General features: G+C 41.3%; 2 protein-coding genes across 12 annotated transcripts in view; both read right to left on the bottom strand.

Annotated features, from left to right (window-relative positions):
• Positions 1 to 5: 5 nt before the first annotated feature.
• Positions 6 to 23,922, bottom strand: MARVELD2 (MARVEL domain containing 2). Of its 5 annotated transcripts, none has more exons than XM_045848173.1 (8): positions 23,858 to 23,922; positions 18,452 to 19,609; positions 16,327 to 16,362; positions 8,909 to 9,057; positions 8,491 to 8,662; positions 4,893 to 4,943; positions 3,985 to 4,074; positions 6 to 755 (listed from the first exon to the last, which is right to left on the bottom strand). In XM_045848173.1, exons 2-8 carry the CDS (start codon positions 19,592 to 19,594, stop codon positions 690 to 692), a joined length of 1,707 nt encoding a protein of 568 aa, XP_045704129.1. In that variant the 5' UTR covers positions 19,595 to 19,609; positions 23,858 to 23,922; the 3' UTR covers positions 6 to 689. The 5 variants fall into 5 exon arrangements, with proteins under 5 accessions (XP_045704129.1, XP_045704128.1, XP_045704127.1 ...); XM_045848172.1 differs by lacking the exon at positions 23,858 to 23,922 and adding an exon at positions 23,611 to 23,806; XM_045848171.1 differs by lacking the exon at positions 23,858 to 23,922 and adding an exon at positions 23,413 to 23,806.
• A 383-nt stretch (positions 23,923 to 24,305) lies between these two features.
• The window catches only part of RAD17 (RAD17 checkpoint clamp loader component), a 30,302-nt gene continuing 29,291 nt past the window's right edge, over positions 24,306 to 25,316 (bottom strand). For all 7 annotated transcript variants that reach the window (XM_045847816.1, XM_045847817.1, XM_045847812.1 and 4 more), the window contains one exon: positions 24,306 to 24,953. In XM_045847816.1, coding sequence (XP_045703772.1) covers positions 24,689 to 24,953 — 265 coding nt within the window. In that variant the 3' untranslated portion in view covers positions 24,306 to 24,688. The remainder of the gene's footprint in view (positions 24,954 to 25,316) is intronic.

Genomic DNA, 25,316 nt, shown 5'->3' on the forward strand with positions numbered 1-25,316 from the left:
ACGATTATTTTATTTCTTATTTAAAACACAAAACACACTATACTATATAATTAAAACATATTTTGTTAATACCAACACTTTTTTCCTATAACATGCTTATATAAATATAGGGTTGGACAAAAGTATGTTTATAGTTGTGAATACTCAAAAGTTTATTCTTATATTATTATTGTATTATTTTCTATACAAACTGTAAACCTAATTTTGCCCCACCCTGTATAAACCTAAGGTAAGAATGGAAGGCTATGTTCCAAAGTATCAATAGTGGCTATCACGGGTGGGGGGTTGTAGAATAATGGGTAACTTTATTTGTGTGTATTTGGAAGACTAGAAGCTCATCTTCATTTTTTATAATAAATGCATTACCTATATACTTTCTGAAAAAGCCTTTTGTCATTGTTATTAAATAGTCATTCTGATATTCTACCTTTAAAGCAGTCAACTCATTATCTAACTCAATGAAAACAGTATTTGAATATCCAGCCACCACTTATTGAGCAAGTATCTTCCTGGTATTTTATGTACATTATTGTATTTAATTTTCACAACAATTTCATCAGGCCATATTATTTAACCGCAGATAAGGAAGCTGATGCTGGAAGAAGTTCACGTGTCAAGCTCTTTCAGTAGGAGCTGGAGCCTTGGTTGCAGCGAGCCCAGAAGCCTCCATTCTCGGTCCACAGGGCTGGCTATCCTTCCCACCTGTGACTTTCCCCTGCCTCCTCACCACAGGCTGGTGCAGGCTGCCAGGCCCTCTTTTTAGAAAAAAAAAAACACATTTAAAGTATTAAAGTAGATACTTTTAAAGTAATTGTATGTACCACAGACAGACTGGAAGGGTGTGCTCCAAACAGTATATATCACCAGGGAGTGAAACTGATATGGCGGGACTTTTATTTACTAAGCTTTTATATTCATTTTTCTTTTTTTCCCCTTTAAAATTTTTTCCACAATAATTTTTTCTTTTAGATAGATGGGAATCAGAAAAAAATTACAGATTTTTCTTATATTGTTTATCTTTTGAACACTGGTGCATTTCAGTATCAGGTTTATTATGCACACCATCTGTAGAAATGTACATAAAAATATGTACATCTCATCTTCACCTTCAGACCTCCTGTTAGACAGTAACTGCGTGGTCTCTGTCTGTTTACCACTATGTCTTCAATGCTACAATACCACCCGTTCAATGAAAGCATCTGGCACATAAACAGCAAACGCAAGTGAACAGGTGAAGAATATATGCTTTCCTCTTTCCAAGTTTCAGACATTACTGACATATTCTCTTACTACGTTTCAAATTAGAATATATGTTCAAGTCAGGTGGAGGGAAAAAATGTACAGGGAATTATCTTTTGAACTGCACCTTGCCAAATGTGGCTGTTATATGGGTTGAATTGTGTCCCCTCATCCCCAAAAGGTATGCTGAATACCTAACCTCTGGTACCTCAGAATGTGATGTTATTTGGAAACAAGGTCTTTGAAGGTGTAATCAGTTATGATGAGGTCATCCAGGGGAGGAAAGTGGGTGGAGGTAGAAGAGGGTGTGGGAGGGATAATGGTGATGGGAAAAAAACTGTAGAGACAGAAGAAGGAAATATATCAAATATTAACAGTAGCCACCTTTAAGCAGTGAGATTATTGGTACTTATAATTTTCCTTTATACTCTGCTTTTCCAAAAGTTCCTACAATTTGCATGTACTACTTTTGTAAATAGAAAAAATTCCAGTATATTTGAGGCATTTGAAAAATAATAATGGTTTGTAACCATTTTGCTTGTTATATTGAACTGAATAAATACCTGTTGACTTGAAAAAAAAGATGAGGTCATCCTACTGAGGGTGGGTCACTAACCCAGTATGACTGGTGCCCCTACAAGAAGACAGCTGTGTGAAGACAGAGGATTTAGGTGATACATATAGAAGCCACGGCACACCAAAGATTGCCAGGAAACCACGGGAGGCTAGGCAGGATCCTCCCCAGGGAGCTGGGCCCTGCTGACGCTGTGATTCAGACTTCTAGCCTGCAAAACTGAGACAGTACACTGCTGTGGTTTTAAGCCACTCGGCTTGTGGTACTTTGTGACGGCAGCCTGTGGCAAGCAACTCAGCAAGCAATTCATGACTTTGAATTCTTGCAAATAGTGGGGGAGGGGAAAATAGCCACCTGAATGTCATGACTCACAGGTTTTCAATGATTTTCTAGTTTATTTTATGATAATGTTAAATATTTGCAAGAACACACCCAGTCAACACAGGAATGCTAGGACAGCAAAACAACTAATGTTTTAATATGCCTAGATACTGACATAAAAAAACTTAAGTCCAATGTTACAACAGTGGTTTTGGAAAAATAACACTTACAATTATAACAATCAAGTTTTACAGAGTTAAGTTTCCTTAACAGTTCATTTCGATATTAATCTAACTCTTTACAGTCTATCAAAATGGAATTATTTTATCTTTTTTTTTTAAGCATTGGTATTCTTAAGTGAAATGTGAGCATGGGGCCCAATGCATACAACAGAAAGTGAAGCTGTTCTAACTGAAGTGGGCTTCCAGGAGGAGCCTTGCGCTGCCCTAGGTCTCACCCCTTAAGACTCTCAGGGCGCTGAGGACCATGGTATCAAAACACTAGCAACACACAGTCAGATTTCACCGACAAAGGAAAACCAGGAGATTCATTCAGGAACCTACACTTCTTAACCCTCTGCTTTTCCATGCCTTTCTGTGGTTTCACTTGAGAAAATTCTTTGAACGTGAATTGTTTGAATGGCAGCTATATTAAGCAGAAATTTATTTCTAACCCCGGGAAATTACAAAATAGATGCTGCTGAACAGGATCTGGTAGCAATGATTTTTAAAAAAAAACTTTTTAAGGCAGTTCATTGTTCAAACTAATAAAAATAAAACATTTCTCTTGAATAAAGCCCCAAAGCAAAGATAATTCTTGGGAAGATGAAGCATCCCAATAAACAAAAGGAGGGGATTCTAAGTTAAGGCGACGTCATGGGGCCTGAGGATAAATGTCCAAACAAGAGAGAAGAGGCAATGGCACCCACACAGTCCTGCGTGAGGTGCCGTGAACAGGAAGGGCCAGGCTGTGGACGTGTGTGCACAGTGACACTGGTTCAAGACGGGAAGTCTGTGTTGGACCCCAGTGGGCACAAAACCACAGGGAAACATCTGCTTAGTTATTAACAGCATAGGAGAGAAGGTCATGAGACACATGGCCTTTTGGTTAGCTGGTCAGGCTTGTTCATTAAGGACGTTTCCTTGAGACATTCTAGGTAGTTTATTCACCTCACATACGTTTTCCTACAGATTTCACAAACAAGAGCGTACTGCTAACAAGGTGCCAGACTCTGTTCTAAGTACCTCACAAATACTAACTCATTTAATCCTCCTAAGCACCCTATGAGGTAGGCACTATTATCAACTGTGTTTTACAGATGAAGAAATAGGCACAGAGAGATTGAGCAACTTGCCCAAGACCATCAGGCTTGAAAATGTTTATCTTGCATTCAAACCCCTTTCAAGGGAAAATAATGACAGCTGTGGCCAGGAAGGGAAGTTTGTCCTAGAAAATCTTAGGAACCCGCCTGAGTCAAAAAGGTAAAATTAATACTCTACAGCACCGGAATCAATCCATTCTCAGCACTAGAACCGATACTCGCTTCCACGCCTGAGAATGTGATCTCTAAATCACTTTTAATTTCAACATAAATTGTACACAGATGAATACAGTTTCCTCCATGCTTAGTAAAGGCCCTTAGTAAATTTGTTTTTCTGAAATGCTGGAGTGAAATCATACTGTTCTAACATTGCATTCCAGCTAAACCAAGTAGAGACTGATTCAGGAAGAGCTTACTTCTTTATCACAGAAAATGACATAAAAAAGACAGTAAATAAATATGAAGTTTCATATAAAAGAGTGGTTTCAAATAAGGTTTAAGAATAACTTTGAACATCCCAATTCATTACTTTATCATATTCTTGAATTCTTTGCTTAATGTGAGAAAGTTTATTCTTTAGATAATCACAGCGTTCTTTTTTTTCCAGAAATGTAGGATCCTAAAAAAGAAACACAGTTGTTCTATCAGCCTCTGCCTTCTCACCAAGAAAACCCCCCAAACACAAACACATACATTATCACCCAGAAAATGACCCTTCCTAGAAGATTTTCCTGCAGATTTAAAATCTGCCTTGTAAGATAGCCAGTTTTTAATAGACTTTATTTTTTAGAATAGTTTTAGGTTCACAGCAAATTTGAGAAAGGCACCTTTAACTTTAGTAGTTTATTTTTTTAAAAAGATTTTATTTATTTATTTGTAGAGAGGGGAGGGGAGGGAGAAAGAGAGGGAGAGAAATATCAGTGTGTGGTTGCCTCTCACGCACTCTCTACTGGGGACCTGGCCTGCAATCCAGGCATGTGCCCCGACTGGAAATCGAACTGGCAACCCTGTGGTTCACAGAAGGGCACTCAATCCACTGAGCCACACCAGCCAAGGCTAACTTTGGTAGTTTAAAATACATAAAAAAGTGAGTATAGAAATGTTTAATAAAAGCTCTCTTGGGCCTCTACTGATTTGTGTAATTAAGGATGGAGTTGGAAACAGGTAAAATAAGGTCGTGTTTCTGAAGGAAATGTGGGTGGCGAGTACCGCATCAGTGCTCATGTCTCTAGGTGGCTTGACCAGGACACAGCAGAACGTAATCAGAACAGAGACAGGAAGAAAAGGTGTCCAGCAGGCACCCCTGTTCCCTAATAAGGGGCACCTTAAGAAATTCAAAAAAAGAAGTACTTTAGCTAAAAGAATCTAAAGTCTGTCAGTTGTTTCCATTGCACCTAGATAAGAATGTACTTTGAAGAAGAAAATGGTTTCACTCACCTTCTTCTTTTTCTTAAACTCTTCAAGGATTCTTGAAATTCTCTCATGTTCCTAAGAAAAGCATATTGTATACTTGAATTGAAACACCTGCACTTACTCACAAATCTCAAGAATGTCTCAAAGTACACTGGGAATTAGAACAGAAAGCAATTTTTACCTAAGACTATAATGACAGTATTCATGTGCAAGAATCTGATTCACTGGACATCCGAAGACTTACTATCGGCCAGACAGTAGGACTGAGGGGTGGGCAGAAAGGCCCTGCCTGCGTGAAACCAGAACTGGGTCCCAGTGCCTCTGCCTGCCAGCGCCGTGACCTAGATCTTTACTCCTCCCAAGGCTCAGTCTCCTTATTGGTAAATGGAAATAATAACTCTAACTACCTCATAGGGTTGTGAGAAGACTTTGAAATGATCCTTGTAAAGTGCCTGGCACATAATGACCACATTATTAAGGATAATTTATTAACTTATTATTATTTATAGGCCTATTATTTATAAGCCTATAAATAATAATAGACCTATAGACCTATAAATAATAATAAACCTATTATTTATAAACCTATTATTAGGCATAATTTTCACCCCTGTTGATAAGCTATTTTCCATGTTATTTGGTATTGGGATTCAGAGGTTGAAACTATTCAGTTTTTGGAAATAGCTAATATAATGTTCCTTCTAACTTTATTCTAAGTTTTATAGTAAACATGGAATTTGTTAAGGAGTTGAGTGGCCTATCCAAAGGGAGCAGATGACTAGAACAATGCCTTCATTTATCCATGAAACCTATGCTATAGAGACCATTAGATACTATAAACCTAATAAATAAAAACTCAAAATGTTATAATTTATAGTTCTAAAAGCATTGTCTTTTTTAAGGACTTAGTGGTGCTTCTCACACACCCCCTACTGGGGACCTGGACTGCAACCCAGGCATGCGCCCGGGACTGGGAATCAAACCGGCGACCCTTTGGTTCACAGGCCGGCACTCAATCCACCAGCCAGGGCCCCCTGAGAACATTTTCTATCACTTACCCACATGCTTCTCCCAATACATTTTAATTCCTCAATGTCTTTTACATACTACAACCATGAGTAGCATTTGTGCCATGCAGGCTGCCTGCAGAGAGATGAATCTGGAGATGCAGCTGTCATCTATGTTAACAGGTCCCGGACTGGGAGCAAACTAGAAGCCTGGGGCCAGGGCTGCCGTGCTGGAGACACACACAGAACTGAGTGGTAAAACCTATGCTAGAGTCTGTGTGAGAAACTGAATTTAAGAGGGGGAGGACCAGAGGAATGATTTTGAGCAATATTGGTATTTTATGGGCTTAGAAAAGCCATGCAATTGTTTCATTTTTTTTTAAAGATTTTATTTATTTATTTTTAGAGAGAGAAGAAGAGAAGGAGAGAGGGAAACATCAATGTGTGGTTGCCTCTCCCACACCCCCTACTGGGGACCTGGCCTGTAACCCAGGCATGTGCCCTGACTGGGAATCAAACTGGTGACCCTTTGGTTCACAGGCCAGCACTCAATCCACCGAGCCATACCAGCCAGGGCCAATTGTTTCATTTTTCAAGGGCCACAACCAGGCTGGTGGGAGAACCTGTGCCTCCAAGCGAGCCCACTGGGCTTTGACGTGGCTCCCTGGGGACGTGCTAGGGAATGAGCGAGCCTTACTGGCAGACTCCTGCCCACGGCAAACCTCCGCCTGTGGCCAAAGAGAAGTGAACATTTGTGATACAATTAATATTTCTACTTTAGATAAGGGCTGGAGGAGATACTGAGACTAAGTGTGGCCCAGTCACTGGGCTACTTACTTGCCATACCATGCTAAAACCCAGAGGACATGACTACTGTAGGTACCGTGTGGAAATGTCAGGGGAGGACTCAGTCTCTCAGCCCCAACTGCAGACCATCATGCCTGCGCCCTGGCCAAGTCACACCAAGCCCTCAAACCAGAGACCACTGGGTCTAGGCTCAGAGCTACCTGTCTCAGTTGGGTTTCTCAGCATCCTGTCTGTCAACCAGCTCGAGGTTCCCACCCTGTGCTAATCCAGACTCCTGGGCCGCTAGTTCCTGGAGGGCCTGTAAATGTGGTCACCCTTTGTGGACCCGTGGACCTTGCTTGCTCTCCAAATGGTAGTAATTGACCCTTGACCTGTAGTAGTTGCTGGGTTTTTCCTGCTTCCTGGTACTAGTGTCACTTAGCCAACATTATCCCATTGCTTCAGGACTAGGAAAATGTCACTACTCTACATGCTTGGCTTAGCTAGCTCATAATTATAACCAATTTAAATGCACACTTAAAAGTCTGTGGTTAAAATAAGGATGCCCAACTTATATGGATCTAAAAGAATATATATGTGTGTATATATAATGCAAAACATATATCTATTATATATCCATACATTAATCTTTTTGAAATTATTTTAAAATGCTGTGTGAATTCTTAAAATTTTAATTACACAAATAATAGATTAAATTAATACATCCTCTTTAAAAAGGACAGGATAGTACATGCAAATGTTCACAGCAGCATTTATTCTAATAGTCAAAAAGTGGAAACAACCCAAATGTCCATCAACTGATAAGCCATATATCCAAATAATGGAATGTTATTGTCCCACTACAAAAAAGAACAATGTACAGATCCTTGCTACAACACAATATAGATGAACCTTGAAAACGTTATACCAAGTGAAAGAAGGCAGACACCAAAGGCCACATTGTATCACTGCATGTATATGAAAGGTTCAAAAGAAGCAAATCCATAGACAGAAGGCACACTGGCAGTTGCCAAAGGCTGGAGGCAGGTGGGAATGGGAGTAAGGGCTACTTGTTCATGGGGTGATGAAAGTGTTCTGGAATTAGGGAGTAGTGATGGTTGTTTGACTTTGACTTGGTGAATACACTAAAATCGCTAATTATACAGTTAAAAAGGGTGCATTTTATGGCATGTGAATTGTATTTCAATAAAAGTTTGTACATCAGTTAAAAAAGTGAAGAATAAAATATGAAATAAGAAGGCATTTATAGGAAAAGGAAAAGAACATTACAGAAAGCGCTGCCCTCCTCACCTGGCTTTCCTCTCTGCCAAGGTCACCTTCCTCAGACTGACTCAGGTGCCCAGGAGCTCATGTCTGCAGCTTCAGACCTGCTCTGTGCTCTCCCCCACTGCGCTCTCTGGGCCTGGAGTGGCTCCTGCTCAGCTATCACTGGCTGCTGGAGAATGCAGGGCCCCTCAGGGCTCCTAGGCACACCACCCACTCCTTTGTGAATAAAACTTCCTCAAAGTATCTGAGTTTACGTGTGTCATCTGTCTCCATTGGGACCCTGATTGACTCAGTATGTATCTTTGCTAAATTCATACTTTATGTAGATAAGAAAAGAAAATATTGTTTAACAATTGAAGGCTGAAGACATTCAATTATATAATTTGAACTGTAACCTTGACTAAGTCACATTGACTAAGACCTCAAGTGACTTTCCTAGACAGACAGCAGACGCATGAGGTTATGGCTTGTTTGCATTTTAAAAGAGGTCAGATCTTTCCTTTCCTAACTACCAGTCTTCCCAGACAGCTGTAGACACTGACCTGCTGGTTTCCCGAATGATGTGGCAGCCTGCTCATCACTGCATCCAGCTCATCAAACTTCCTCAAGACGGCTTGAACTTCTGCAGAGAGCTCTTTGTACTCAGAAAACTGGTCTTGGAACACAGCTTTGTAGCGTTCTCGTTCATCATCCGTCTGAATCACAGGGTACTTTCTGGGGGTAAAAATTAACCAAAGTGGTAACTTTTCACTACAACAAGCCACATGGGAAATCAGCTCAGCTTATTCCTCACTGACCATGTTGCACCTTCAATTTGATACACTATCTCCCAGGTAACAAACAACTGTTCAAACATAGATGAGTTTAGGCAGAGAGGATTAATTTAGAGACAAACAGGAACACGAAAAGCCCAAATGGAATCTCTCAGTTCCTATCCTGAAGATTGAGACAGATACTCACGCCACATAGTCAGGCAACACGACGGGTTTAGGGATGTGGCCTGCGGGAATGTGTCTACTCAGTACTTCCGGCTTCATTTTTGTTGCTCTCAATTCTTTGAAATTAACTTCTTGGTCTCTCTGTCTGTCACCACTGATGGCCATGTCACACTACAGTTTGGGAGAAAAAGAGGATTTGTTTACAAACAGAGGCAGAAGAAAACATGGAATTTGTTCTTAGAAGAAAATGGAGGGTCAAGAAGAAGCAAAGTAGAAACAGCAACTAACATCTCACTTCAGAATTACATGTTTTATACTGACAAAGTTGTTCTGAGTCTTTCTGGAACAGCTGGAGGGACTCACATGGAGATATGGGCGAGCATAAAACAGGCAGAACACCCTCCAACCCCCATCATGTATATGTCAAGGATGGGTGATGGAATGGTGAATCCAGGGTCTTAAGTACTTTATTTATTTTGGATTTATACCCCAACTAATTGTAAAAGAATAAAAATGTAATTCAACATAACTTCAGGGAACAAAAGTGGAACAAATCTACTAAAGTGGAGTAAGAAACAAATGACACTGGAACCCGAGATGAAGCGATGACAAGCAGCCACTGAGGGGGTCAGAGAGGGACACGAGCTGTGGTTCTCGCTGCCTGAAAGGCAAGCGAAGAAGCCAGAGGAGAGATGGTGGGTGTCTTTAACGTGCCCACGTGTCCCCAACCTGCGATTCCCTGAAGAGCTCATGAGGACCCTGGAGGTGGTGGTTTAAGTCACCCTGGTTTCTACCCTGGGGAGCTCCTAAAGGCCTTTTTAGTAAAAAATGGTACATTCAAAAGAAAGGAAAAGAACGCAAGATGAAATAGGCCAGAGAGGAAACACAGGTTATAGACCTTAAGAGCTAAAACAGCCAAAAGAAAGGCAGTAGGGGTGCAAGGCCCAGCAAACCTGCCCTGGAACAGGCAGGCTAAGATGGACACGCAGCTTTGGGGCTGGGGAGAGTGTTCAGGCCCCTGCTAAGCAGTGCCCAGAATACCAGTTGAGTTGGTAAGGCTGCTGGATGTCAGGAAAGAGGTTCCATTTCACACATACAAGAGCCAGGTTCAGAGAGGTTTAGTATCTCCTCCAAGGTCTCACAGCTATGAGTGGAAAAGCCATGATTAAAACCCAGAACTTTTTGGCTCACTGATACTTTCAATGAGTAACACGAGGAAACTGGTGTAGTTAGCTGTATACTGTTCAATGCTGAAGTTCTGGTAGCATGCTAGAAATGAATTTGTGCTGAGCGGGGCAGGCACTGCCATCTCCTTAGAGCAATCAGCGCCCCTCCACTGCCCCCGTGGGCCCTCACCTCAGGCTTGTTAATTAAACTCAAACTGAACTGACAGTAGCCCCTACTCCAAAAACAAATACAAAATGAGATGTTAAAACCTTGCCAGGCAGCTTATAAAATCCCTTGTTTCCTGACTTTCTATCTCTGGGGCTGCCTCTGAGGTTTGGTCTAACATGAGCTCATTCTAAAAACCACTAGCTCTTAACTCACCAAACAGCACAGCCCAGATTAGAGGATCAGACGTGCTCACCAGCCCTGGGGGGGGAGGGCGGTGTGTTATGAAAAGGAGAAGCTCCCAGACCTGGCACTAGGTGAAGGGGAACCAGATCGCCTCAGTGCAGAAAGGCACACCCAGCCAGTGGGCCCAAAACAGCACGAATTTGAGTGGGAGCAGAATGCTCTGGGGGAAAGTCTGCTTTTTTCTCTGCTGGTGAGGATGCCATTTCTTCATCCTAATGAGTGCTGATATGTTTAATCTTGAAAACGAATTACGGTGTTGAATATTTTGGCTTATATAGAAGAGTTCTTTTTCGTGGCATTCCTTTTTGTTTTGTCGAACAACCCATTTCTCACACTGCTGGCCCAGGGAGCGGCCCTGAACACCGCTGGCCCTGCTGGCCCCGCAGTCTCAACAGCAGTCCCGGGCAGCAAGCTCAGGCTTCCTCCGCAGTCACGAATTCGGCCCAGGTCCTCACAGTGGGCACAACAGTCCATGGGACAGTCCATAAGGGGTTTGGGTTTTTTTTCCAGTTAAAGTTTTTTTCAAGCAGGAACTATTCATTTTCCTTACTTGTCCATCTCTATTTCCAAGACATAACCTTTACTATAAAGAGGCAGTTTTAAGAAGCCAGAATATTTCCAAAGAAAAAACAAACAAAACTATTTCATCTGCTTTACTTTTTGTTTTATTTTTATGCCCTTAACTTTTAGGGCATAACTTTTAACTTTTATGCCCTTAACTTTTATGCCCTTAACTTTTAACTTTTCTTCCACACTTTTAGGGTGAACCTCACTGATCATCAGTTCAGAAAACCCTATTGGGGGGAAAAGTCCGAAACTAGACATGAGAGGAAGAATCAAATCACTTTAAGCTTCCGTGGGAAGGGAGCGCTGGGCTCTAGCCCTGGGCCTGACTGCTCTCCAGCAGCATTCCTGATTACGAACACAGCCCCAGAAACCACCTTTCTTTGCTTCTAGTAAAAACTAGTTTTGTCAGCAAATATCAGAGGAGCTTTACTGTGAGGCAAGAGAAAGTAATTAAGCAATGGAATAAGTAATGCTTTGTACATAATTACTAAGTCTTTCAAATTAAAAAGGGGCTGATGAATATCCCGTTATGTTAGAAATAGGGAAAGCTAGCCCTGACTGGTGTGGCTCAGTGGGTTGAGCATCATCCCCCAAACCGTCAGGTCACTGGTTCAATTCCTGGCCAGGGCACATGCCTGGGCTGCAGGCCAGGTCCCTGGTTGGACAGCACGCAAGAGGCAGCTGATCAGTCTTTCTCTTCCCCCACTCTCTAAAAATAAATAAATAAAATCTTTTTTTAAAGAAGTGTCCATTTCCCCGATTTCTGATTCTTTCTCCCTCTGAGTGTATAATGTAATGATGCACAGGCCCCCGATCCCAAAACGACACCATTACTTTTGATACCTGGATTAGATTTTGGCTTTTTTTTTTTTTTTTGCTTGGGAAAGAACTCTTCTCAGCACTTAGGGATTTATTAGAATTTATTTCTGTCTCTATTTGATCTTACTTTATGTCTGCATATTATTTCTTTTAAAAGTAATCTTGTTTCCTTTTTATAAATTCTATTTGTTAAATACCAAAGAAGGGAAAGCCTAACAGTTCCAAACAGCTGACAAAAAACCGAAGTTCAGAGACACAGTGCGTAATTTACCCAGGATCACAGAGCTAGTAAGTAGCTGATCTTGTACTCAAATTCAGATTTGCCTGATCCCAAGACTTATTTTGCCTTCATTACACTGCATGCCTCTCCTAGAGCACTCTGCCAATTCTTCCCTGCTCGGGACTAGGGAGGAAGCAGGCAAAAATCACAGCCAATGAGAAGCTGGAGATCCAAGTTCTTGTACAAGATTTCTGATTGGTAAGTCCAAGGGAGATTCCTCAGTTAAGTCATGAGGTCCTCTCTCATGGAGGTCTGCCTTCTGCCTATAAAATACACCTACGTATGCTGAGTCACACTGATGCATCTCCCAGGAAAAGATGCCTTCAAAAGGATATACTGGATTGATATAACTTTAAAAGGAGTCCCAGGAATGGGGGTTCCATCCCTGCTAAGGTTATTCCTGAGTATTCCAGGACCTGTCGGGATCTGGAACTCCACAGCACACCCTGGACATGCTGGGCATCAACCTACTAGGGTGGCCCAGAAGAGCTACCCTCAACTCTTTGGCAGAGCTTTCTAATCCTGTCCCACATGTGAAACCTGTTTCAGCCACATTCTCACCAATGACACTGGCCACTCCATCATTTGGGGTACATTCCTCCAATTCAGGCAAGCCTTTTACTCTATTCTGTACTTAATCCCATTGGTAAATCCTACTACCTGCAAGGGACTGACCAGGAAGCCCACAAATTCTGCCCTGGCCAAGAATGACCACCATTGCCACACCATCACCATATTGCAGCTCAGTGAGACAGTCCAGCCTGGTGCTGAGCAGTCAACACCTGCAGAGTGGTCACCCTTAACCCCACAAAGCAAACAGATTTTTCTCTTCTGCCCCTGAGGATGTTCTGAAACACATTTCCTAATGTTCACACTCTGATTTGCCAACTCAGATATCAGATTTTGACATCACCCATTAATGAGAATCAGCTTTTAGAAAGTGAATTTCTGCATATATAAGTTTTTAGGCCCCCTTTCCTTCATAAAGTCTTTCCAATATTGAATATCTTCTAAACCAAAGTACCTTTGAACTTGACATGTTATGCAGTGACCATTATTTTAGGACTCTGACAAGGCTGTGACACATTCCGGGCCAGGGTGGAATTTATGACTTTCCTAGTCTCCTCTGGGGCAGTAGGAGTTACCAGTGGGTTAAGGCAATGCTGGCAGTCTTGAAGGAGAGTACTGGCCATGATCTGCCAAAACCAGCCTCACGATGACTCCCAGCTGGTCAAACTCTCTAATGTCTCTGGACTAACATTGGAAGGCAGCCAAGAGGGTTAGCTAGGAAAGTTGCATTTAAATCGGAAAAAAAAAGGGGGGGGCCAGTGTTAGTAATATTTAAACATCAGCCTTTTTTGCTGATCTCAGTATCTGAAATGAGTATTAATCTAATTCTTAAAAAACTTAAAAAAATTTAATAGGTAACATATACACATGATGTAACAGTTCAAAAGGTCTAAAAGGGTACATAATGAAAAGTCTCCCTTTATCCCTGTTCCCCGCCCCTGTTAGCCAGGTGCCCCCCTAAAGGGAACTATTATAATCACTTTCAGGTACATGTGATACGTACATTTTAGACAGCTTAAAAGTGAGCATGCATTTAGCTCTGAGCTAGGACAAGTCTAATTGAAATGTATATCCTGACAGCAATAAATGTTGAATGAATGAACACAAAACTAAAACACAGGGGAAGCAGGAAGTTAAAACAAAAGTAAATGCAAAGGCAGGTACATGCACACAAAGTACAATGGTCTCTCTCTAATTCTCTGAACAACGTTTCAAGTGTGCAGGTTTGCAGCACTAGGTCCACATGGCCTTGTGAGAGAAACTCATGTGCACCGCGCCTGCTCAGTCAGGATGGGTCAGCTATCTCTTATTTCTAAAGATGGATGAACATCCAAAATAATCCAGGAAAGCTGTTGAACCCTGTCAGCTGCAATTCAGATGAGTTTACATATATGTCAAAAATAATGCAATTGACTTTAAAAAATGTTGCTAGTTACAGATCCCCAGTGATGACCAATTAACAATGCCAAGTTTGACATTATCATCTATAAATTGACTTTCCTAGGAGATGTCAGAGAAATACAAATCTCTATGCAAATTATTTAGTTTGATTTTATAGTTCTTGATGCTTGTGATCCCTTTCTCATACACACACACACAATCATACTCTATAATCTTGTGTCTGTGTTTTTTTCACTAGATTTGTAAGCCCCTAAAAAATGGAGATAATACTCTTTTTTACCCTAATTACATATATACACTCATGTATGTATGCATGCATGTACGTATGTATATACAATGATACTCTTTGTAGTATTCATATCACTGGCCCACAGCCAGGCTGGTACATGTTTGTTCAATGAATTAATTAATGATGACACTGATGTATTAATCATGATCCTTTGGGCAAACTATTCACCCACTTCATAAAATCCCCTATTTCAGCACAAAGTATTTTTGGCAGGAACATCACAGAAGTGATGCTGTGTTTTTCTTAGTGCATCATATTAAGAGAATACTTTCAAAGAATATTTGTGTGCTATAAAGAATAAAGTTAAAAAGATCCAATAAAAGGTATTTTCAAAATGCATGTACTTAACAAAGGGCTTGAACAAACTGTCAATCCAAAAAAAAAAAGAACTGGACAGGATATGACAGTTAATAGAAAAGGAAATGCAAATATAACAGAGAAAATGCTGAACCTCACTCCTGACAAGAGAAATGAAATGGTAACTACACGAGACACTGGTTTCAGCCATCAGACTGATGTCGACACCTTTCCTAACACACTGTGTTGGTCGGGGGTGAGAAGGCCTGCCATGCTGTAGGAGTGAGAATGGGTAAAATTTCTATTGGACAATCTGACAATCAAAATATATGAAGGGAAGTTTGTACAAGCATATTCTTATATGTACAAGGTTATTCACTACAAGATTGTTTTTAATAGTGAAAGACTGGAAATAACCTAAATGTTCATTTATGGTTAAATAAACTATGATTCGTCCACATAATGCAATACCATGCAACTGTAAACAGAGAAAGCAGAAGGTCTTTATGTACTAATAGGAAAACGTCTTAGAAATGCATTGTGGAAAAAATAAGGAACATAACAGTGTGTATGGTATGCTACCGTTCGTGTAAATGGGGGAGGAGAGCGAATATATACATAACACATTTCTGAAAGGAAACACAAGAGGCTAATAACACTGGCTGCCTCCAAGTAGGAGAATTGGAAAGGCAAGGTATAGGAGTGAGAGAAGGCTTTGTATTACAGCTTCTTTTGAATTTTGAACCAAGTAAATATGCTATCATTTCAAAGAAAGAAACAAACCAGTAACTTGGATTCTCAACTTTTGCTTGGAAATAATACCCATATCTTAATGAAGAACTTTCTGCTCTGGCTGGGTGGCTCAATTGGTTGGAGCATCGTCCTGTACACCAAAAGACTGCAGGTTCAATCCCCAGTCAGAGCACATACCTAGGTTGTGGATTTGATCCCCAGACGAGACACGCACAGGAGGCAACTGATTCATGTTTCCCACATTGATGTTTCTCTCTCTCTCTTTACCTCCCTCCCTACCTCTCTCTCTAAATTCAATAAACATATAACTTGGGTCAGGATTTTACAGAAATGAGAGAAATTTTCAATGAGATAAAATTATGATTAAAATATATTAAATTATTTTATATATGTAAATAACTATAATAACAGCATCTCATTTGATCATCTCAGCAATCTTGTGAGTAGGAAGTATTATTATTCCAATTTTATTGATGAAGAAAACAAGGCATTAGAAAGTTAGACACCTGCTTACCACCACAGTTAATAAGTGGTGGAATAGAAATTTCTTTCCTGACACAACATTTGGCAGCTGAAAGAACTTTAAAGAGATTGCAGAAAGTTTGGGAGAATTTTCTTCGCTTAAAAAATGATTAAAATTTAAACATGTAAGGAGGACCAACATTCACTTACATAACTTCTCATCTAACAAAATGTAAAGAAGTTATTAATAACCTTATCTAATTTGATCCTTTTTGTATTAGAAAAAAGCTGAAAGTCCTTTTAGGAACTCAATGTAATAGATACACTTTCACAGACAGATGATCTACTCTACAGATTTATAGACAAGAGAGAAAAGTATTTACCAAATCTAGAGATAAAATATAATGTGAGGTTCTTCTCTTACCATTTTCCTTTTTGATGAAAATGATGGCTCACTTATCTGGAACAAAGAGAATTAAAATGATTTTATAAGGCATGCGAAGTTACTTTGCAATCATTGCCATCCACCTGCATTTATAGTCCAATCTCCATGCTACAGAGGTTGATTCTCTAGTTTTCAGATGCTCCTCCACTCTTTTGGCCAGGTTTCGATGGGCTGATGGAGAACCAGAGGGGATGGGGTATCTGTAATTTCCTGTCAATCAGGAACAAAGAGCAGAGGTGCAAACATGGAGATGGTTGAGACTATTAGGTAAGTTGTTCTGAGTCTCCTAGATTTTCTTTATTCTTGGCTCCCATTACCTTGCACATTTAAAGAGTCTGAGACAGTTATATTATAAAATTAATAGAAAAAAGCCACAGGCCATTACATTGTTTAACTTTCAGGAAGATATAGCAACACAAAGAGGCACAGCCTCCAGCGTCAGAGGAGATTCCAGTCCAATCAGCCATTATGAAAAGCCTGATAGAAACAAGTTTTTTGTTGACAAAGGGAAAAGAATGAAAGTATTATGTTGACAATTACAGATAACGTAGAATTTTGAAATGATATTAAGAACTCTATTGTTATTAAATTTACATAAACTTATGAGGATATGTGTGTTTCACTACCTAGATTTCACACTGATTAGAATTTAAAGTTCTTTACTTTGTATACACAGATGTAAATTTAAGAAATATGCTTAACATGCCAAGGCAAACTTTTAGAAAAACTTAAATCTATGTCAAGTTCTAGTAAGATTAATATATTTTGTGACAAAAGAATATAGATCACATTGAAACATGCTGAGGTTCTCCATAAATCATAAGGTACTTGTTAAAAACTTAGTCAAGTTTTTTGTTGCCTTCATGCATAAGATTCTTGTAAAAGAGTAAAAAAGTATATAGGTCAGTAAGTAAATAAATAGGTTATTGAGTAAATAAGGACAAGGTTTCATCTTTTATCTATAGTTTTGCCCAATATGCAGGGGTAGGGCAAAAGTAGGTCTACAGTTGTGAGTACATGAAACAGTTTATTCTTGTATTGCTATTTATTAATTATTGTATTATTTATTTGTATTACAACTTTAAACCTACTTCTGCCCACCCTGTACACCATGTGCAATTATATAGTATAAGGAGATATATGGAAAAGTGGGAAAACATACATAATATAATTAATTTAACATTAAGAAAAAGTTCAATACTGACATCAGTGTGAGGAAATTCTACTAGACACTTCTTAGAAGAAGAAAGCAAAACAACTTATTTCAGGGTATAATGAAGCTAGCAGAACATCTCTTAACATTTTGCTACTGTTTAAATAAAATTATTTTAAATAGGGCTTTGATGTAGTCTTATCCTCTAGATTTTATTATTATTAATCCTCTCCCTCCTTCTTTCTCCTTTGTATATTTAATTAGTTAAATCTTAGAACTGAAATCAAGTACATGGCTCTCATTCTAATTTTGGAGCATTCATCTACCTAAAATAAGGACGAAACATCAAAATGCCTGAGTAAATTTTCAGAGTATGTTTTTCACAACCCAACCTCTCAATACTTAGAGAAAAAATCATACATGGTTCACCACATACTTACTTGACTTTATTTAGCTTGCTGCAAGAAAGTGGAACTCATCGTAACAGATTTAAATGAGCACTTTCCTCCTCTAACTGCAAAACTGTGTTTTTTATTGTCTCACCATGCTAAAGAATCAAGATTGTTCTAAAACTTACTTCAACGATAAGACATTTTATTACTGAATATGTTCTTCTTCTTTGCAGGAATTCAGTAGCTATGTTTTCCCCTTAGGCACCAGAAGGACATACCAATGCAGTCAACAAACTCTAAATTATGTTACGTATCTGGTGTCTACCTGCAGGTCTGCGCACAAGTGACCCACAAGAGTGGGCTGTCCCAGTCACAGCATGTCAGACGCTGGGCTAGGGCCTTTTGAACTTCACATCATCTTCTTAAAAAAGGCTTCTGTAAAAATCTTTGTTTTGAGAACAATACAGGGGTGGGGCAAAAGTAGGTCTATGGTTTAACAAGAGAGTGAATAACAGAAAAAAAAAACATTAAAAACAAATGAAAGACTGAAATTCCTTACCTCCTGTTGTTCCATGTACTCCCTATGTCTCCGGGCTGCCTCGTGCCTCCACAACTTGAGGCAAACCAAAGCACTAATGAGGTAAACAATCATGGTGACGAACAGAAACACCATCGCTGCTATCTGTCCTCCCTCCACCCGGCAGAACACTGCATTCACCGGCGTATTAAATAATGGATAGTAGCAGAGTCCACCTCGGTTGATATCATTCACATAGACTATGGCTGCGGCCATATACAAAATAAACAAGGCCACGTTAATTCCAAATTCAGTTAGGGGCCACCAGTTAGAGTCCAAAAGAATGGTCTGATAATACATAGACATGCCAAGAACCAGAATAATAATGGTGGTGACCCAAGCTAATCCAGCAACCACAAGTACAAAAGGAGTCTTGGGGCCACTGTAGTAATAGCCCCCATATATACTGCCCAGGCCACCAATGCCTCCCATGGCAGTGGGCGGGGAATAGCCAAACATGTTATACCACTCACTGTCCTTGTGAATGTAAGCTGTGACACAAGCGAAGACGCCGGCCCCCAGAAGGAGCTCCACCACACCCAGAATTCTCAGCAGGCCAGGCCACGACTTCATGTAGGAATACCTCAGGTTATACGCCTCCACCTTCTCACTGTATGTGAGAGCCGTTTGTGTGTGTCGGCTTAGAGATCCATAGGGATCCTGGGGAAGCATTGCTTCAGCCTCCTTCTGGGAATTAAAGGTTCCTTCTGACTCTCCGTAAGGATCTTTGCAGGAGTCGGGGGGTGAACGGTGGTTTGCTCTCCCTGGAGACGCTGGAGGTGAACACTCCACTCCATCGGAAATGTATCTGATGTCTGACACCGGCTTATCCCATTCTGGGTCCTTTTTCTTCCCTCTGAAGAAGTTCTTCCAGGACTCAGGGACAAAGCGCCTTACAGGTTTGAGATCCGGTGCTATGGCTGGTTCCTCTGTGTCACTTGAGTAGAAGTCAGGGCCGAATGGTGGCTGTAATGGGAGAGGGGGTGGTGGCAAAGGATCAGCGCTCACAGCCAGCTCACTGTCACGAAGAGTCTGCAGGGTTCTTATGGTGCCATCTTCATAGGCCGAGTCCCTTGGGACCTCATCGTAGTGCCTATTCCTGGATCTTCCATCATTTGACGACATTTGTGATTTCTAGACCTGTGGCCAAGATTAAAGTCATCATTTATACTTAGTTTTTTATTATTTCAATGAGGCTGATTTAATTCACTTAGTAGTGAATGATCACATTTAGGAAACCAATATGGCCATGTCTATTATGATATATAAAATAATAACATAGGCCTGGTTGGTGTGGCTTAGTGGATTGAGTGCCGGCCTCCAAACCAAAGGGCTGCTGGTTCGATTCCCAGTCAGGGCAAATGCCTGTGTTGCGGGCCAGGTCCCCAGTAGGGGGCATTTAAGAGGCAACCATGAATTGATGTTTCTCTCCCTCCCTTCCCTTCTCTAAAAATAAATAAATAAAAACTTTAAAAAAATGATAACATAAATATGTATATCTTAAACATATGTAACAATTAATGTTAGCCAGGCATACAGTCATCATTCTATACAATTTTAAGGGCAATCAAAATTTTAAATATTAGCTCTAAATTAAAACATTTGTAAGTCTAACTTATGAGTTCTGTAAACAACCAAATGTAAAAAAACAAAAATAAGACTAAATTTAACGAAGTAGGATGCTACCACATTCCAAGTAGAGTCCTTTCCTCAAACAGCTAAATCAAAATATTTAAGAGTGTAAGCATACCAAAATGTGATAGGTCAGCAAATAACTACTCATTTTCATTAACTCAAATCTGCTTTGGAATGAATGGCCCAGGAGAAGCAGCCTGTTAAACACAGGGAGTGAAGAGCCCCTTTCCTTCCTAAGTCAGGAAAGTCAGTGTAGGGGCATTGCTCCTTCCACTCTAAAATAGTAACACTTGATACTAGATTTTATAAACTGGTCTCTCTGCCCTGGCTGGTGTGTCTCAGTGGTTGAGTGCTGGCCTGTGAACCATAGGGTCTTGGGTTCGATTCCCAGTCGGGGCATATGCCTGGGTTGCAGGCCAGGTCCCCACCTGGGGTCATGTGAGAGGCATCCACATATTGATGTTTCTCTCCTTCTCTTTATTAAAAAAACAAAACAAAACACAACTGGTTTCTCAGAGAAAAAAAATCACCAAAGGTGAAGAGTCCCCAAAAGTACAACACAGAACAGCAGCAATGACCAGGTATACCGCTCTTTCCAGAGCAATTATCTAAAGGCACTGCTGTTGCCATGGAGACTCGGAAGTCACTCTAGAGGGTATTCAATCCACCTAAAAAATAAAGCATAGAAAAGGCACTTTTATTAAACTTGTCGATTTCCTTCATAAAATCAGTAATGTGGACACAAATACAAAAAGAAGGGAAGCATTTGCTACTGTAACTACTGGGTTTACAGCACATGAATTTCTCCCTCAAATTGCTTATAAGTGTGTATTTACCTGAAGACTCACCTGGCACATGGCATTGTACTTGACACTGTGTACGTGGTATCACAATTTAAAAGGATAATTCCACCTAATGATATTGAACTATTTAGAAATTCCTAAGGCTTGTTTTACTTTACTTTGTAAAATGGAGACTGATCGTTCAATATTCACTGAACAACTGCCACATACCAGGAGTATCAGTGCTGTGCACCATGCTGAAAGTGTATCAATGAATGAAGCCGACTGACATCTCTGTCTTCATGGAGCTTATATTCCAATGGGGGAGTAACAGATGATAGATAAGGGGAGTGAAGTATAGGGAACTTTAAGGAACAAAGTTAAGAAAGGGGATAAGGAGTGCATTGTGGGCAGGGTGTTACATGTATTCCCTAGGTTCCTGTTTAACAGGGTGTTAAATAGAATGACCAAGGAAGTTTCCATAGAGAGTGTGACATCTCAATATAGAAATGAAGGAGATAAAGGAGGAAGCCAGGCAGGTATTCCAGGGGGAAGTATTCCAGGTAGATGGAGCAGCTAGTGCAAAGGCCTTGAAAGAGTGCCTGGCATGTTGAAGTATTAGGGCACGGAGGCCAGTGTGGCAGCGGCAGAGTGAGTGAGACGGAGAATTGAGGCCATCTGAGCCACGAGGGCCTTGAAAACCACTGGAAAGGATTTTGGCTTTTACTTGGGAGTGAGATAAGGAACCACTGGAGGATTCTGAGTAGAGAAGTGACTCATCTGACTTTTTGGGGGGACAGTGCAGGGAGAGAGACATCAATGTGGGAGAGAACCATTGATCAGTTGCCTACCATATGCACCCATAAACACGCAACCTGTGTCATGAGTGGAGATTGAACCCACAACCACGTCACTCCAACCAACGGAGCCACACTGGCCATGTTTTAATAGTATCTCTCAAGTTGCTGTGTTGAGAGTACAGGAGACAAGCATGAAATCAGGGAGACTGGCTAGGAGGCCAGTGAAATAATCCAGTGGGCCATGGTGGTAGCAATGGAGATAAACTTTTTTTTTAAATGGGATTTATTTTTTAAAGATTTTATTTATTTATTTTTAGAGAGGGAAGGGAGGGAGAGAGTGAGAGAGAGAGACATCAATGTGCAGTTGCTGGGGGTCATGGCCTGCAACCCAGGCATGTACCCTGACTGGGAATCGAACCTGCGACACTTTGGTTCACAGCCCGTGCTCAATCCACTGAGCTATGCCAGCCAGTGCCGAGATAAACTTTTTAATAGAGATTTTCAAACTCAATAAAAGTGGAAAGAACAGTATTATGAACTCCTATATACCCATTAACTTCAACTTCAGTGATTATCAATTTATGACCAATCTTGTTGCATCTATATCCCCTACCTTATTCCCTCTGTCAATACAATACTTTGAAGCAAACCGGACATCAGATCATTTCACCTGTGACATTTCACTCCTCCAGTGTAGCCTTGGGGAGAAGCAGCCTCAGAGAGTTCGAAATCCAGGTGAAGATGTTACGTAGGCAGTCTATATACAGAAGGGGACGTGCTGCCACAGGCTAGATAGAATCATGCAGGAAATGGGTAGAGATGGAGTTTACATTTGGGGGTCTTCTAAACCGGGCACTTGGGTTTTAGAGAATTAACTATGATAGTCCCAGCATGGTGCCCAAAGCAAAGCAGGAGTTCTATAAATGATAGCAATTAATTGTTGTCTCTGTTTCTTATCTTTATCTGAAAAGTTTACATGCCAGAATGCAAAGTACCACTGTAGTTTTGAAGCACATTTTCCTAAGAAGAGTAGAAGTAAAAGCACAACAAATAACTTTAGCAAATTTTACATAACAGCTCTCAATATCTATACTATAAAGTATATACATTTAAAGGATGCCCCATGGCTTAATTTAACTCACTAGTATACAAAAAAAGATGTGCTTCTAATTGTAATGGATATATCTGCACCTGTAAAAGGTGGCTTATTTGAATTAGATCACCCTATCAATGTTTAAATAAAAGCAAAAAACACAAATCTGAAGATTTGTGGAAGAACAAAATATGTGGTGTGAGAAGGGAACGGTCAGCTTTATTTTAGCACATCGCAAACCTGTGGATACGGGTGTCACTGGGGGCCACTCGGCACGCAGAGGTGCAGTGGGTCTTTGTTTTGTCCAGGCCCGACCCCTCACTGCGTTCTCTGGGAACATATCTGGGAAAGCCACTGCGGTGAGAGAAGCGCCCCCTCCTCTGCCCCGGCTCTCCCCACAAAGTGTCCCAGAAATCGAGTTTGGTCACCTTTACACCAACAGAGCCACTGCTTTAGCAGGCTGTAAAATTTTACCGGGCCCATGAAAGGAGATTTCGGACGTTTGGGGTCCTCCAGCGGGGCTGGGAAAGTCCCGAGGTCTTCAACTTCACCCACAAGTGAGTGACCACGGGCTACGGAACATCTCCGCTCAGGCGTTTCCCGAGTCAGCCGCTCGGCGTGCGTGCCACCTACCTCGCTTCGCCCCTGTGCTCTGCCCACCCTGCGGGCGTGCTCCGTCTTCGAGTCTCTAAGCGAAAATCCACTCTCGGTCTTCCCAGATTCCACCCCAAAGTGGCCGGAACTAAGCCGGCTCAGCCAGGCCTGACTCCCAATCACCAGGATCCCCGAGCCCGGAAAAACAGCGGCGCGCGCGGCCCGCGTCCTGCGCACCTGTCTCCCGAGTGAGACTAGCCGGGACACGGGGCCCTCCGGACGCCTGGCCCCGCTTCCTCTTCACCGCCCAGGGCACCGGCCTCCACCCGCAGGTTGTGGCCAGGCTGGGCGTTGAGCGCCGCGGGAGGAGGAAGCTCCGAGGCACCGAGAAGCCCCGCACCGCCCGCGCACCTGCGGGGGAAGCGCAAGCCCCTCCCCGCCCGAGTCCCGGTCACGTGGGCCCCACCCCTGGGACCCTCCTCACCTGTGCGGCCGCCGGAAGAGCGCGCACACAGCCCGCGGCAGTGAAACCGGGATTGGGCTCCCGGGGCGGGGCCGAGCCAAGCCTTGCCCCGCCCGGCTTTGTCAGGACTCCCGCTGGGAGCTCCAGCCAGTCGGCGCGCCCCGCGCCCACCCCGAGGACGAGGAAGAGGTAGTTAAGGGTGTGCTTAACCCCTCCTGAGAGTCATCGCAAAGCCGCCATCCTCTTCCCCATGTTTTAAAAAAGTCTGACTGCGGATGAAGGAGATTCACGTACTATGCCCGGTGATACACCACAGACAGTACATGTTAGGAAATATTAAAAGATAGGAGAAACAAAAAGAAAGTCAACATTTTAATTTTCATATAAATTATGTAATACTTTCCAAAAAGTATCTAGAATATTCCACTGTACAACATACTAAAAGGCATCCAAGAAGCTAGAGACTGTATGTGTATTAAGGCACAAAGTTTATTTACACTCATAATTGCATAAACTTTTAAAATTCATATTTACAATCCTATAAACTTTTTGTATTCTGAATTATTCCTTCACATTTTGTGATATTTGGCATAATGTTCGAACACACTTCACACACACTGACCTCTCCTAACAGCACTCACAAGATTAAATAAATACTAGAGAAAAAAACGAAGATACTATTTGAAGGCTCAGTCTTCTACATACTTCAAGGTCAGTTTCTTGTGCTGAAATACAACAGTGAAGACTTAAACTGTAATTCACTTGAAAAGTGTATTATCATCTCTGTTCAAGTGCCACTGAATAAAGCCAGTGTGAATCTCTCAAGCAGCAATGTGACTGGTGGGCTGCTTTCTATGTCCCATCGCTCTCATAGTCTTCTATTGCCACCTCTTCTTCCTCCAGGTCTTCCTGGGTGGAAAAGGGCCGGGGCTGGCTGGCAGGCAGTTCGTTCCCACTATTCTGACTCAAAGGAAGAGACCAGGATTCAGGTTCTGTGGTTTGAGTGGGTTCATCCAGAGCTTCCTCTGTGGGCTGTCTTCCATTAAGCTGGGCTTCATATCCACCTTCTGGGTCCATCGTTCCATGCTCCCTGTCAGTCAGGGCTTCCATTTTTAATCTGCCAGATTCACAATAAAAGCATTAGTAATAACCAAAGGAGGGGGCTCCTTTAAATTATACCATGAGCATGAAACTATGAAGCCATCTCCTGAAGGTTTCTTTCATCTGCCTTCGTTCTACTCACTACTTAGCCAGGCCCTTTAATTTACTGAACAATATAAACAAAAGTACAAGGTAAATGGCAAACTGAATAAACCATTACAACTTACGTTACAAATGAGTTGATTAATGTATGTTTTATAAAACATAAACTCACAGAAAAAAAATACTGATGTTAACTAAATGAATTGTTCCACCTGATTTGTAATCTGAAAATGGAAATTAAAATAATAAGCTACTTAAAAATTAATAAGCTACTACT

Source organism: Phyllostomus hastatus, unplaced genomic scaffold, assembly GCF_019186645.2.
Source record: "Phyllostomus hastatus isolate PE091 unplaced genomic scaffold, TTU_PhHast_1.1 phas_contig_58, whole genome shotgun sequence".
Classification (NCBI taxonomy): Eukaryota; Metazoa; Chordata; class Mammalia; order Chiroptera; family Phyllostomidae; genus Phyllostomus; species Phyllostomus hastatus.